The sequence below is a fragment of the Aphis gossypii genome, chromosome X, assembly GCF_020184175.1.
Source record: "Aphis gossypii isolate Hap1 chromosome X, ASM2018417v2, whole genome shotgun sequence".
Taxonomy (NCBI): domain Eukaryota; kingdom Metazoa; phylum Arthropoda; class Insecta; order Hemiptera; family Aphididae; genus Aphis; species Aphis gossypii.
In genome coordinates this window covers 50,529,806-50,545,523 of record NC_065533.1, presented here as the reverse complement: position 1 = coordinate 50,545,523, position 15,718 = coordinate 50,529,806, and the positions used below count along the sequence as shown (strand labels likewise).

At 27.9% G+C, this 15,718-nt stretch overlaps 1 protein-coding gene and 1 long non-coding RNA gene across 5 annotated transcripts; both read right to left on the bottom strand.

Annotated features, from left to right (window-relative positions):
• Positions 1-2,074: 2,074 nt before the first annotated feature.
• On the bottom strand, positions 2,075-5,301 carry LOC114128396 (mitochondrial ornithine transporter 1-like). Its single transcript, XM_027992910.2, has one exon. It carries the CDS (start codon positions 4,559-4,561, stop codon positions 3,338-3,340), a length of 1,224 nt encoding a protein of 407 aa, XP_027848711.2. The 5' UTR covers positions 4,562-5,301; the 3' UTR covers positions 2,075-3,337.
• Positions 5,302-5,601: 300 nt separating this feature from the next.
• LOC126551967 (uncharacterized) lies at positions 5,602-15,156 on the bottom strand. Of its 4 annotated transcripts, none has more exons than XR_007605829.1 (5): positions 14,287-15,156; positions 12,435-12,605; positions 12,159-12,347; positions 11,363-11,519; positions 5,602-5,991 (listed from the first exon to the last, which is right to left on the bottom strand). It is a non-coding gene; the product is annotated as an uncharacterized LOC126551967 (long non-coding RNA). The 4 variants fall into 4 exon arrangements; XR_007605830.1 differs by lacking the exon at positions 14,287-15,156 and adding an exon at positions 12,857-13,080 and having other exon boundaries at positions 12,159-12,343; positions 12,435-12,651; XR_007605827.1 differs by lacking the exon at positions 14,287-15,156 and adding an exon at positions 12,857-13,077 and having other exon boundaries at positions 12,435-12,651.
• Positions 15,157-15,718: the final 562 nt, after the last annotated feature.

Here is a 15,718-nt window from a genome sequence, read left to right as displayed (position 1 = left end):
ATTATGTTATGATAAATTGTGATTGATTAGATTTTTAAACAAAGTTAAACTCGAGTACAAATATTTTGAATATCTTGTTGAAATAAGATATAATATTTTACCAAATATTTGTTTTAATATTTTATTAACTTGCTCAGATTTTATAAGAAGATAAATAGAGCGTGAAGCGAGACGAGTACCTACCTAGCTATATAGTATGCCCTCTCTCAGTCGCTGTATCATAATACCTATATAAAATATATAATTAGTATATATAGGTATTATGTTTGATTTACTGTTTAAACGTTGTTCTTCTATGGTATTTAATATTGTTTTGTTTCAGGTTATAATAAACAATGAGCTAGTATAAGTGTATATATAGGACATAGGTAGGTAGCTATACGCAATACTCATAATGCATATATATATATATAGATTTACTTATGAGTTATGCATGTATTATCCGTAACTTGACTAAATATATTAAGTTTAAGGCCTTTAAGTATTGCTTTTGAGTTGACTAATAGCAACATTTCAAACTTGAGCCATAAATAAAAGTGAATTATATCCACTACTGGATCTACTAATACCATCTACTGGTAGGTATTAATACTAGGTAGCCAATAAAGTTAGCGTTACCTATCCAACCACTGTAAGTTGGCTTAATAAGTACCTACTGGCTATTGAATAGATATCTAAGTAATAACAATATTCATACGATTAAAATAACTTACCTATACAACCAATTAACCAAATAGCAATACTTACATTATAATTAGGGCTGTTTTAAATAGGTAGGTAATACATTTTGTTTGCATTTTTCAATTGTATACTCTTTTAGGTTCTTTTTGGTGATTTATGATCATTTTTAACCTTATCATAAATTGAAAAAAAAATTATTGACTTATTTTTTTATGATAAATTTTTACAAGTTTTATAAGTATTACTCCATCTTATAGTTTTGATATAGGTAACTTTCCTAACAAAATATTATTATTTTTTTTTAAATTGTCCAATAGGTTAATTTGTTGCCTTTCTAGTACTACTTACCATAAGACCGTTAATAAATTATAAAATATTTTCAATGTTTATTGGTTTACCAATGACAATGGTCATGAAATATAAAATAGATAAGAAAGTAGCTACCAAATATGATTAAACAATTATTATTATAAATAAATACTTACATATTAATAATTATTAAAATGTATATAATATTATCAATTCTATTTAGGCATTTATACTAACAACAATACAGTACAGAACCAATCACGAATTATATTAAGTCACTAGATTTTTAAATTAAGTATAAGTTATTACTTTAATAATAGTTTAATTATAATTATATAGTTGTATTCATAGTCATAGATTATAATGATGTAACAATATTATTATGATTATAAGTGCATATAACATGTACAATGTACATGCTCATATACCTATCTTATAACTATTTCTCTCTACGTTCATATATTTAAGTCTCAGTCTTTATCTCTCACATTAAATTTTTAATTTTCCACATGGTTATTAAATTGGTGGATAACAAGGAAATCATTGCTCACAAATATAATTAATTATACATTGTCTATAATATGTATTATATCAGCAAAATATTGCTAATAAAAAAAACAAACTTTCATTTTTTACATTATTATATTATATGTAATGTCATTGATTATAAATACAAGTATCTACAATCAAGTTAACCAATAGTAATATGTACCTATTCATATTTCATAGTTTAATTATTTAATTCTACTCAAATATTGATTGTTACTTCTTTTTACATAGAAATATTTTAGAAAAAAAAAATATTCTAACATAAACCATACTATATTAATTAACAATGTATAAATATATATATATTTATTTTTTGTACATTTGTTAAGTAACTTCATAAAAAAACTATTGAGTTGCACATACTATTCAACAAGTGATAAATGTAATCACTGTCCTTCCCAAAATCAAAAACTGGGTACATGGGAAAGATAGAGTATTTAGACCAGAATAGGATGATGAATGAGTATGGCTGACCATACCAATAGTACAGCTAAATTACATATAGTAAGGTTGATTGAAAGCAAAAACAACAACATACAGCAGTCTACAAACTCTATTCCATAAATACATCCAATGACTAAGTAATAATATACATATAAATAAAAAATTAAGGTGTTGGTTGAGTGAGACAAATTTTTCAACATAAAAAAAACTACAATTTACACAACGCATGAGTGATGGTAATGACTAATGACAATGTCATCATATGGTTACAAATAAAATAAATATAACAGGTAGGTAATTAACAACTATTACTTATCGACTAAGAAAAAAAATAAAAAAATTTTATACAAAATGGTAATAGTAACAATTAACTAAAATGACAATCAACAATAACAATAACTGAGCAATACATGGAAGACATACATTATAATATGGAAGACATATTTATGATTTATATATCATATTAGTATATAATATTACCTATACTACACTGAATACAACACAACAATAACAATTTTAAGGGGATTGTATAGGCAATTTTAATAAAAAAAATAATTAAGATTCCTCGCAATTGATACTTGATCGTAAATAACAATAAAAATGAATTTATTACATAACAGTCTGTAAATACATTTTTTTTTACAACATAATGTTATATAATTTATCAGTTACAACCCTCGGATCTAAGTTATTTTTTTAGAAACAAAATAATTGTGTCTGTGTTGAATGTTATATGACATTTGTTTAGTGTTCCGTCAATGATTAAAATAATCATATTTTAAATTGAAAATGAAAAATCTTTACTTCTTTGGTAGTGTAGCTTATAGTAAAAATGTAATTAGGAAACAAAGTAAAATATAGCTTGCACATTTTAAGCAAAAATAAATATATATAATGTGCCAATTAAAAATCCAAGACTACAATATGGTAGCTTACAAGTGCAGTTAAACCTATGATATTATATTAGTCATAAATGATTGGCTCGGGCCAATTATTGGTAACTACTGTTGACTATCATAGCATCTTGTAACATACTATACACACAGAGATATGATTGAAATATTAAATTGAATTCTAACAAGAGTAATTATTAACTAATACTACAGAGGTACTCTAGAGTAGGCAACTGATAAATAAATAACAAATCAAATCGATTGCTATGTTTAACTACCTATTAAATATTGTTTATGTCGTTAAAATTGAAAACCCGCTTCAAACATAATACCAAATCTGTATTGTCTCCCGTGGATGGTATTATACCTACATTGACAAACAAGCATACTTGAATTTATCCAACGACACATAGGTATCTTAACATTATCGACCAAATACAGGAATACACAAAATAAAAATCTCATAGCCCATAACCCGTCAGCAGTGTTTTGGTACGTTCCACAGTCCAAAACATGACGGCCGACGCGGGAACGGTACGCAGCAAGGTGGGCGCCAGGCCGCGATAAAGGGCCAGAGGCCCCTCGTCGCGCACGGACAGCGCCATGGCCCTCAAGAAACCGCCGCTAGGACTTTCCGTCACCGTACTGCCCGCACCGCCTGCCGCTTGAATTCGAGACTTGATCGCGTCCACCGGATACACGACAAGCCATAGACACGTGCCGGCTGCCGCACCCGCCGCCATGGTCACCCAAGTCGGATCTTCTCGGTGTTCTTTAGCCGACGGCACGGCGGTGTGCATCAACGAGCCCAACGTACTGTAATGCCAATCGGTCAGGTACGTGCGGCTCGCCTCGTACGCCAGGAAGAACACGTAGTAGCCGGGCATCTCGCGGGCCACCGTCGAGCCCAGTCCGCGATACATGCCCCGGAGACCGCCCTCGGTGGTCCACACCCGGGCCACCACTTGCAGGGCGCCGGCGGCGCGGTGCGGACGTCCGGCCGACGACGCGCCGCCGGAAACTGAGTTGGCCCTGTCCAGATCGGCCGCCTGCAGACGGACCTTGATCAGTTCGGTGGGACACAGCGCGAACGCCGAGCACAGCGACGCCAAGCTGCCGGCCGTGGCCATGCCGGCGGGGCCGAGTTTTTTCTCCACGTCCACCACACCGGTGTCGGTGCCGCCGCCGCCGCCGAACAGGTCCATCGCGAACGCCACCAACCGCTGGCACGGGCCGTACGCCGCGAACAGCACACCGTTTTCGGCCACGTTGGCCAACAGCGCGGGCCCCGTGCCGGCGTACATGAGCCGGGCCATCCGTCCGGCGGCGGCCGCTCTGCTGGTCGACTGGCCGGTGGCCGTCAACGGGCACGCCTCGACCACGGCTCCGGCCGCAGCGCCGTTGGTGGTCAGCGGCCGGTGATGCGGCGCCGGGGTCACCAGGGCCTGACGCCACATGTCGCGCACGCAACCCCACATGGACACGCCGCCGCCGCCGCCGGAAGTCACGGCCTGGGTGGCCGTGGACAGTTGCATGCGCACCTTGACCGTGTCCAGCGGCTGGCCCACGTACACGAGGGCCACGGCGCCGGCGCACCCGCTGGCCAGGCCGACCAGCGGCGACGTGGTGGTCATCTCTTCCGGCCGCTCGTGCGGCAGGAACTCGTCGGAAACGGCAGCCGCCATATCCGGTCGAGTTATTTCGAACAGATCGACAAACACACGACAATCTCGGCGCGGCAGCGATCCGCGACCGTCACTGAACGCGGACGACGGTTATTGACGAGCGGGCGAGCGACGGGCAGCAGCTCCTCTCCCGCCGTTCGTTCGGGACGACGGCGATTGAACGCACACACGCGAAACGATGATAACGTTAATCGGTCTCTGTTCAGCCGGCGATCGGACGGACGTCGAGTCGTCGTGTGAGCACGCGGCGGTCAACTGTTAGAGTGTGCGGCGGCGTAGTACGTTTCGCGGCGACGAGCATAATATTATTAATATTGTTCACACGTGATCGAACGGTGAACGACGACGACGGCGAAACGTGAACAAGTCGTGTTCGACAATGAAACGACGGGTCGGTCGCGTGTCCGGCAGCCGGGCGCGCTACTTGTCGATTCCGTTGTACGACTTGAGAGCGACAAAACCGTTGGCCTTGAACGTTTGAGGCGAGTCGCACGTGCCCTGGCCTTTGATCGGCGCGCCCTGTGGCACCGTAATCCGAAATCCGGATGTCGTTGATTAAAACGTTAATAATATCGCTGCTCGCGCCGACGGCGTCGTCTTTGATAACGTCGACCGCGTTCGTGATGATAACGTCGGCAGTGGCTGTTACGGCGACTGCCGCCGCAACCGCGGTCACTGGCCGCCGAACGGTTATCAGCTGAAGCGGCTGTACGCGATCGCGATGTTGATAACATTGCCGCTGATACTTCGCCGTTTATGAAAATTTTTGAAATTTTTGAAATTATTGACATTATACCTAAAATAAAATATATAGTTTGTCGATTGCCAACACGACTACACGAGTCGTAACCCATACCGTTGTCGCCCGCAATATCACCAAACTTTATCCTTCCGTGTACCAATGTACTACCTGACAGTCTTCGTACTACAGTTTACAACACCAATGCGCCATATTCCACAATGGATGAGATTCTAACGTCACTGTTTCACTAATAAATATTTTAGACGGCAGACTCGGTTTATTGAGAGCACAATATATTCACTCTTGTAAATGAGCAAAAATATGGCCGTTGTTCATTACCATTATAATATCATTAGGACGATACTCTATTAATTTAACGATTACGATGACTCAGCCTACACAAAATTCTCATAAAAACATAATATATATCTGATTAGGTTAATATCTGATTCTAGTGGATAAAATTTAAAATGTGTGAAATGAATACTGAGATTTTTATTAACAAAATAAAAATTGTATCAGTATACTTACACAGAATTTTAATTAATTATAAGGATTTTCATTTTTTAATAGAATCACATCAATATATCAAGTACCAGGTTATATCTTCTTACATTTCCTTTACATGCTGACTCAATTGGTAATTGCTTCGATTGTTTGAGTTGAATAGTGCGTTATATAGTAATAGCTAAACAACAATTACTAAGCATTAATACAAAATAAGGTTTAAATTATGGTTTAGAAATTTTTAAAAATTACATAAAAATATTATTCATGATGTTATATTATATTTATTCTCCATTTATACCTCATTCTAAAGACACAATTTTTAAATATGTAAGATGAATAAATAGTTTTTTATTAGCAATATAAAAATGATAACAGTGTATTTACATATAATTTTAGTTATAAAATATGATATTCAATTTTTAAAAATGTCATATAAAAATATTTTTTTTTAAATATAATTTATTATGTTGTATTATATGTGTGATGCATTTATATCTGATTCTAGTGGAAAAAATTTAAAGTGTGTGAAATGAATACTGAGATTTTTATTAACAAAATAAAAATTGTATCAGTATATTTACACATAATTTTAACTATGAAAAATGTTATTCAATATTTTAAAATTTTATATAATAATATTATTTATGATATTGTATTATATTTGTTATCCATTTATATCTTAGTCTAAAGACACAATTTTTAAATATATGAGATGAATACACAGTTTTTTATTAGCAATATAAAAATAATAACAGTGTATTTACATATAATTTTAGTTATCAAATATGATATTCAATTTTTAAAAATGTCATATAAAAATATTATTTTAAAATATAATTTATTATGTTGTATTATATGTGTGTTGAATTTATATCTTAGTCTAAAGACACAATTTTTAAATATATGAGATGAATACACAGTTTTTTATTACCAATATAAAAATAATAACAGTGTATTTACATATAATTTTAGTAACAAAATATGATATTCAATTTTTAAAAATGTCATATAAAAATATTTTTTTAAATATAATTTATTATGTTGTATTATATGTGTGTTGCATTTATATCTTAGTCTAAAGACACAATTTTTAAATATATGAGATGAATACACAGTTTTTTATTAGCAATATAAAAATAATAACAGTGTATTTACATATAATTTTAGTTATCAAATATGATATTCAATTTTTAAAAATGTCATATAAAAATATTATTTTAAAATATAATTTATTATGTTGTATTATATGTGTGTTGAATTTATATCTTAGTCTAAAGACACAATTTTTAAATATATGAGATGAATACACAGTTTTTTATTAGCAATATAAAAATAATAACAGTGTAATTACATATAATTTTAGTTATCAATATGATATTCAATTTTTAAAAATGTCATATAAAAATATTATTTTAAAATATAATTTATTATGTTGTATTATATGTGTGTTGAATTTATATCTTAGTCTAAAGACACAATTTTTAAATATATGAGATGAATACACAGTTTTTTATTACCAATATAAAAATAATAACAGTGTATTTACATATAATTTTAGTTATCAAATATGATATTCAATTTTTAAAAATGTCATATAAAAATATTATTTTAAAATATAATTTATTATGTTGTATTATATGTGTGTTGAATTTATATCTTAGTCTAAAGACACAATTTTTAAATATATGAGATGAATACACAGTTTTTTATTAGCAATATAAAAATAATAACAGTGTATTTACATATAATTTTAGTTATCAAATATGATATTCAATTTTTAAAAATGTCATATAAAAATATTATTTTAAAATATAATTTATTATGTTGTATTATATGTGTGTTGAATTTATATCTTAGTCTAAAGACACAATTTTTAAATATATGAGATGAATACACAGTTTTTTATTAGCAATATAAAAATAATAACAGTGTAATTACATATAATTTTAGTTATCAAATATGATATTCAATTTTTAAAAATGTCATATAAAAATATTATTTTAAAATATAATTTATTATGTTGTATTATATGTGTGTTGCATTTATATCTGATTCTAGTGGATAAAATTTAAAATGTGTGAAATGAATACTGAGATTTTTATTAACAAAATAAAAATTGTATCAGTATACTTACACAGAATTTTGATTAATTATAAGGATTTTCATTTTTTAATAAAATCACATCAATATATCAAGTACCAGGTTATATCTTCTTACATTTCCTTTACATGCTGATTCAATTGGTAATTGCATCGATTTTTTGAGTTGAATAGTGCGTTATATAGAAATAGCTAAACAAAAATTACTAAGCATTAATACAAAATAAGGTTTAAATTATGGTTTAGAAATTTTTAAAAATTACATAAAAATATTATTCATGATGTTATATTATATTTATTCTCCATTTATACCTCATTCTAAAGACACAATTTTTAAATATGTAAGATGAATACATAGTTTTTTATTAGCAATATAAAAATGATAACAGTGTATTTACATATAATTTTAGTTATACAATATGATATTCAATTTTTAAAAATGTCATATAAAAATATTATTTTAAAATATAATTTATTATGTTGTATTATATGTGTGTTGCATTTATATCTGATTGTAGTGGATAAAATTTAAAATGTGTGAAATGAATACTGAGATTTTTATTAACAAAATAAAAAGTGTATCGGTATATTTACACATAATTTTAACTATGAAAAATGTTATTCAATATTTTAAAATTTTATATAATAATATTATTTATGATGTTGTATTATATTTGTTATCCATTTATATCTTAGTCTAAAGACAAAATTTTTAAATATGTGAGATGAATACACAGTTTTTTATTAGCAATATAAAAATAATAACAGTGTATTTACATATAATTTTAGTTATAAAATATGATATTCAATTTTTAAAAATGTCATATAAAAATATATTTTAAAATATAATTTATAATGTTGTATTATATTTGTTATCCATTTATATCTAATTCTAGTGGAAAAAATTTAAAGTGTGTGAAATGAATACTGAGATTTTTATTAACAAAATAAAAATGTATCAGTATATTTACACATAATTTTAACTATGAAAAATGTTATTCAATATTTTAAAATTTTATATAATAATATTATTTATGATGTTGTATTATACTTGTTATCCATTTATATCTTAGTCTAAAGACAAAATTTTTAAATATGTGAGATGAATACACAGTTTTTTATTAGCATATAAAAATAATAACAGTGTATTTACAAATAATTTTAGTTACAAAATATGATATTCAATTTTTAAAAATGTCATATAAAAATATTATTTTAAAATATAATTTATAATGTTGTATTATATTTGTTATCCATTTATATCTTAGTCTAAAGACAAAACTTTTAAATATGTAAGATGAATACATAGTTTTTTATTAGCAATATAAAAATGATAAAAGTGTATTTACATATAACTTTACTTATAAAATATGATATTCAATTTTTAAAAATGTCATATAAAAATATTTTTTTTAAATATCATTTATTATGTTGTATTATATGTGTGATGCATTTATATCTGATTCTAGTGGAAAAAATTTTAAGTGTGTGAAATGAATACTGAGATTTTTATTAACAAAATAAAAAGTGTATCGGTATATTTACACATAATTTGAACTATGAAAAATGTTATTCAATATTTTAAAATTTTATATAATAATATTATTTATGATGTTGTATTATACTTGTTATCCATTTATATCTTAGTCTAAAGACAAAATTTTTAAATATGTGAGATGAATACACAGTTTTTTATTAGCAATATAAAAATAATAACAGTGTATTTACAAATAATTTTAGTTACAAAATATGATATTCAATTTTTAAAAATGTCATATAAAAATATTTTTTTAAATATAATTTATATGTTGTATTATATTTGTTATCCATTTATATCTTAGTCTAAAGACAAAACTTTTAAATCTGTAAGATGAATACATAGTTTTTTATTAGCAATATAAAAATGATAAAAGTGTATTTACATATAATTTTAGTTATAAAATATGATATTCAATTTTTAAAAATGTCATATAAAAATATTTTTTTTAAATATCATTTATTATGTTGTATTATATGTGTGATGCATTTATATCTGATTCTAGTGGAAAAAATTTTAAGTGTGTGAAATGAATACTGAGATTTTTATTAACAAAATAAAAAGTGTATCGGTATATTTACACATAATTTGAACTATGAAAAATGTATTCAATATTTTAAAATTTTATATAATAATATTATTTATGATGTTGTATTATATTTGTTATCCATTTATATCTTAGTCTAAAGACAAAATTTTTAAATATGTGAGATGAATACACAGTTTTTTATTAGCAATGTAAAAATGATAACAGTGTATTTACATATAATTTTAGTTATAAAATATGATATTCAATTTTTAAAAATGTCATATAAAAATATTATTTTAAAATATAATTTATAATGTTGTATTATATTTGTTATTCATTTATATCTAATTCTAGTGGAAAAAATTTAAAGTGTGTGAAATGAAAACTGAGATTTTTAATAACAAAATAAAAATTGTATCAGTATATTTACACATAATTTTAACTATGAAAAATGTTATTCAATATTTTAAAATTTTATATAATAATATTATTTATGATGTTGTATTATACTTGTTATCCATTTATATCTTAGTCTAAAGACAAAATTTTTAAATATGTGAGATGAATACACAGTTTTTTATTAGCAATATAAAAATAATAACAGTGTATTTACAAATAATTTTAGTTACAAAATATGATATTCAATTTTTAAAAATGTCATATAAAAATATTATTTTAAAATATAATTTATAATGTTGTATTATATTTGTTATCCATTTATATCTTAGTCTAAAGATAAAACTTTTAAATATGTAAGATGAATACATAGTTTTTTATTAGCAATATAAAAATGATAAAAGTGTATTTACATATAACTTTACTTATAAAATATGATATTCAATTTTTAAAAATGTCATATAAAAATATTTTTTTTAAATATCATTTATTATGTTGTATTATATGTGTGATGCATTTATATCTGATTCTAGTGGAAAAAATTTTAAGTGTGTGAAATGAATACTGAGATTTTTATTAACAAAATAAAAAGTGTATCGGTATATTTACACATAATTTTAACTATGAAAAATGTTATTCAATATTTTAAACATTTATATAATAATATTATTTATGATGTTGTATTATATTTGTTATCCATTTATAACTTAGTCTAAAGACAAAATTGTTAAATATGTGAGATGAATACACAGTTTTTTATTAGCAATATAAAAATAATAACAGTGTATTTACAAATAATTGTAGTTATACAATATGATATTCAATTTTTAAAAATGTCATATAAAAATATTATTTGAAAATATAATTTATTATGTTGTATTATATGTGTGTTGCATTTATATCTGATTCTAGTGGATAAAATTTAAAATGTGTGAAATGAATACTGAGATTTTTATTAACAAAATAAAAATTGTATCAGTATACTTACACAGAATTTTGATTAATTATAAGGATTTTCATTTTTTAATAGAATCACATCAATATATCAAGTACCAGGTTATATCTTCTTACATTTCCTTTACATGCTGACTCAATTGGTAATTGCTTCGATTGTTTGAGTTGAATAGCGCGTTATATAGTAATAGCTAAACAAAAATTACTTAGCATTAATACAAAATAAGGTTTAAATTATGGTTTAGAATTTTTTAAAAATTACATAAAAATATTATTCATGATGTTATATTATATTTATTCTGCATTTATATCTTAGTCTAAAGTCACAATTTTTAAATATGAGAGATGAATACAGAGTTTTTTATTAGCAATATAAAAACGATAACAGTATATTTACACATAATTTTATCATAAAAATGTCATGTAAGAATATTATTTAGTGTGTAATATTATGTTTATTTTTCATCTATATCTAATTCTAATGGTATTTGTTTCAAATGAGTGAGATGAGGTTGACTTTTATTAGAAAAATAAAAATTTGAAATTTATTAGTAACACATATTTTAAAATTTAAATTATGTTTTTAAATTTTTTTAAATCCTTTATTAACTTATTATGTATTGTATTTTAGTTATTTTACAACTTAGGAACAATTTAATTTCAAAACTTATAATAATAATCTCATGTTTTTGAGTTGTTTATTGAATGATTTATTAAAGTAACCAGATTGATATTGTATAGTATCTTTCGCAGTTTTTATGATATTAAACGAGGTTTTTTAGCCTTAGCAATATCTAATAGGATAATTAAACGATTAGGGTTAATCTTACGTGTCATGTATCAAAAAATAAAAAAATATTCTGCTCTTTGGCTCAATTTTGTTTTTCACTTTGTCGGGGTTCCTTGTCTTATTGCTTGTGTTTTTGTTGATGGAAACTGCTCGATGTTCTTTTTCCTTGATTGCTGCTTTACTTCTTTTTAGGTATTCCAGTATATACCCACTTATTTCTCTTTGCTATCTAAAACAGAATATGATTAATTTGTGTTCACAAAGTCCTTACAGTTAATTTAATTATAAAATTGTTTATTTATTAACAGTCTAGTACCTTATCGTTTTTTTTCAGATTCTCCGTCCCTTATTTTTTAGATACATACTTGCGTGAAAAACATGCTTCTGTAGTAGTTATTGCGGTAATTGTTGGGTCTCTCGGTAAATGATGTGTATATTTATCAGGCCGGTCCGATGTTTTCCCGATTTTGCTACATGCTCCGATATCCTGTTATCAATTCAATACACGTAGCACGTAGATATTAAAAATACCTCTAAAAATACAGAATAATAATAATGAAGAAATAAAACATAATGAGTTAGGATAAGCAACGGCGCCATACCCGTCGGCGTATCGCGTATGCCGTATACTATAAGATCAATGTACTACAGGCTTAGTCAACGACGGCAATAGAATAATATCATTTATCAGAAACTAACGAAACAAAATAAAAATACATTTTAATATTATATTCTTACTATTTATTTGTTTGACAACTACCATTCACGGTTGCTCGTGCATTGTTCATAAATCATAAGTATTTCGACTGGCGAATGATTTGAAATGTATTGTAATTGTAGGCGATCAGATACTGTTTTAAGAATCTTAGAGTATAATTTTTTGTTTTTTATTGTGTTCACTTTAAGCGACTTTAAGTGTCGGTATTTTATTTAAAATAATTATTTATATCCGTTATTATCATTATCAGTTTATCACTATATTGTATTGTTATCTGTGCCATAGATACACAGACTTCTATATAATTCTTTATAATCATGTTATATAGAAGTCTGTGCATAGATATTTATACAATTATATTATTACTATTACTATTACTCCACCTTTAAGTAGTGCTGGATTATAGGTGGCTGAGTGGGCATTTTTTATTCCCTGTGCATGATTTTAAAGACGCAAAACTTTAAACTATTACGATACACGGTGAGCGAACTCGCATACACGTTTTCTCGAATTTACTGATATCCGAATTACATGTAATAACTACAGTCTCAATGTCCATGCAATAATAATAATTATTACGACTATATTATTATAATACAGATAACATTTTCAAAGTTAAATATTTTATTTCCTGGTACTGAAATTACATTGTACCACAGATTTTAATATTGTATTATAAGTACTTAAATGTTTCTTTTTTTCTAACTTTTCCGACGAAAGATCGTTTTCGGCCTTAAAAAAAATTGAACTAAGGACTATTTTCAATCTACTATTTCAAAAGAAAAAAATTTGCTTTTTAAATATTGAAAATGTTATACTTGAATCGAAGTCATGGGATGATTGGAATGTATGTATTGACCAATTCCCTAAACAGAAATCAAGAAAAGCATTTTTATAAAAATATTATAAATAACAAAAATAATACCTATAATTTACTTACATAATAAATCCAAGTATGAAGTATTTTATATAATCATTTTAATTCATTAATTCAATTAATCAAATATTTGATTCATGTTTATAAAATTGTTATTTTAATAAATATATAATATTATATTTACATTAATTTTATTGAAATATTTACAATTACCTTTTTTTTTGTTTATATAATTGTATATAGTAATATTTAAATGGTTATCGAAATATTTGTTTACATTTCTAATATCATTTAATAAATACCAAATTTTAGTAATACAATTTTATGTTTATAAAAAAGTTGTTCTTAATTTTAAGTGTCTTTATCCGGCCCTGCCTAATATAATATTATATTCTATAATATAAGGTGTCCATAAAAATATTGATGCTATTATGTAATTAATTTGAAGCATTTTCGAAAAAAAAAATCATTTTTTTGTTAGTAGGTAGGTACGTTACCTATGTATTATGTATTAAATGATACATTTAAAATATTTAACAAAAAAACATTAAATATAAAAAATATTTGATGTACTTTAATGCAGTTTTGGCAGCTGTATTTTTAGCCTCTTCATATGTTTTTCCTCTGTTTAAGCAGATCATGACCGGTTTAATTATTGCTATTTTCAAAGTCATCTCAACTTCGCAACTATCTTTTTGATACGGTATGTTCGTGATACTGAAGACTTCTTCATTTGCAAGTTTTGTCAACAATTTAAAAGCACTCATATTAAGTTCATCCAATGAATTGCATTTTTTTTTTAGTTTTTGTATATATTTTTTTTAGATGATAATAATTGGTTAAAGACGTTAAAGTTTAGATCTATAAACTTAAGAACATCACAATACTTCGATATTTGTTGGTGTTATTGTGTTTAGCTTAGATTTATCAACTATTTCATGTGTGATATTGCTACGAGACGTAGAAGTGTGTTGATTCAAATTAATTTGCTAACAACATTGAGCAGCTTGCTTTTTTTGCGATTTTATTGGTTTTACCTACGCCTTTGAATTCATAGGGACCAGCAGAACATATTACGGTGTAAAAATGTTCCTTATTATTGTATTCGCCTTCAATATCTTGATGGTATTCATATTTCGGTAAATTCCAAGCACGAGCTACGCATATTTCTTATGTAGTTTACTACTGTAGTTGGTAAACATACCGGATTGAGGATTCATTACTGTTGATACTCGCTGCGTCATTTATCGCTTCGTAATTCACTACGCATACCTCTTGCACTGCACCAATACAATTGTTGGATTCGTCATAATTACTCTCTAGACATGGTGGGTTTTTTCCGTTCAGGAACTGGTATCATATTCATTGAATATCAATGGAAATATAAACACCATATGAAGCATATTGTTTTGTACTGATGTACAATACAAATATTGCAAGACGCATAGACTTATAATATATTTTAGTGAAATTTATTGAAGCCAACATATGTGCGAGAGAGACAGACTCAAACATTACTTTTTAAGGAGATTTTAAGTAATTTTATAATATTCTTTGGTAATCATCATTTTATCATTGTAGTATAAATGTTTATCATATCAAGGGTATTGTATAAATTGTTTATAAACTCTTTGAAAAAGTAATGTCAGAGTCTATCTCTCTCATAGAAATTATTATGTCCATGATCTTTCTCATATAATATGTTGGCTTCAAGGTGTTCTACACAAAACGAGCGTAATGTGCAGTCTATGGCAAGACGTGACTGTTTGCATAGATAGTACGCATCAAATCCTTTTGGATAACGATTCCGAGAACACGACGTGTCAATGATAGATAGGCAAAAGCGTGTTGCACCGGAGCAAGAATTTCCTATTATGCAAGCTGTGGGTGGCGAATACATCGACGATGAATGGATTATGCAAGATGTTACGTGTTCCAAAAATGCACACCAAAACCGTCCTATAATCGACTGTTGGCGTTATAAATATTAAAGTGAACAGAAATA

Excerpts from the sequence above, each read along its gene's own strand:
- LOC114128396 (XM_027992910.2), bottom strand. The coding sequence starts at position 4,561 with ATGGCGGCTGCCGTTTCCGACGAGTTCCTGCCGCACGAGCGGCCGGAA.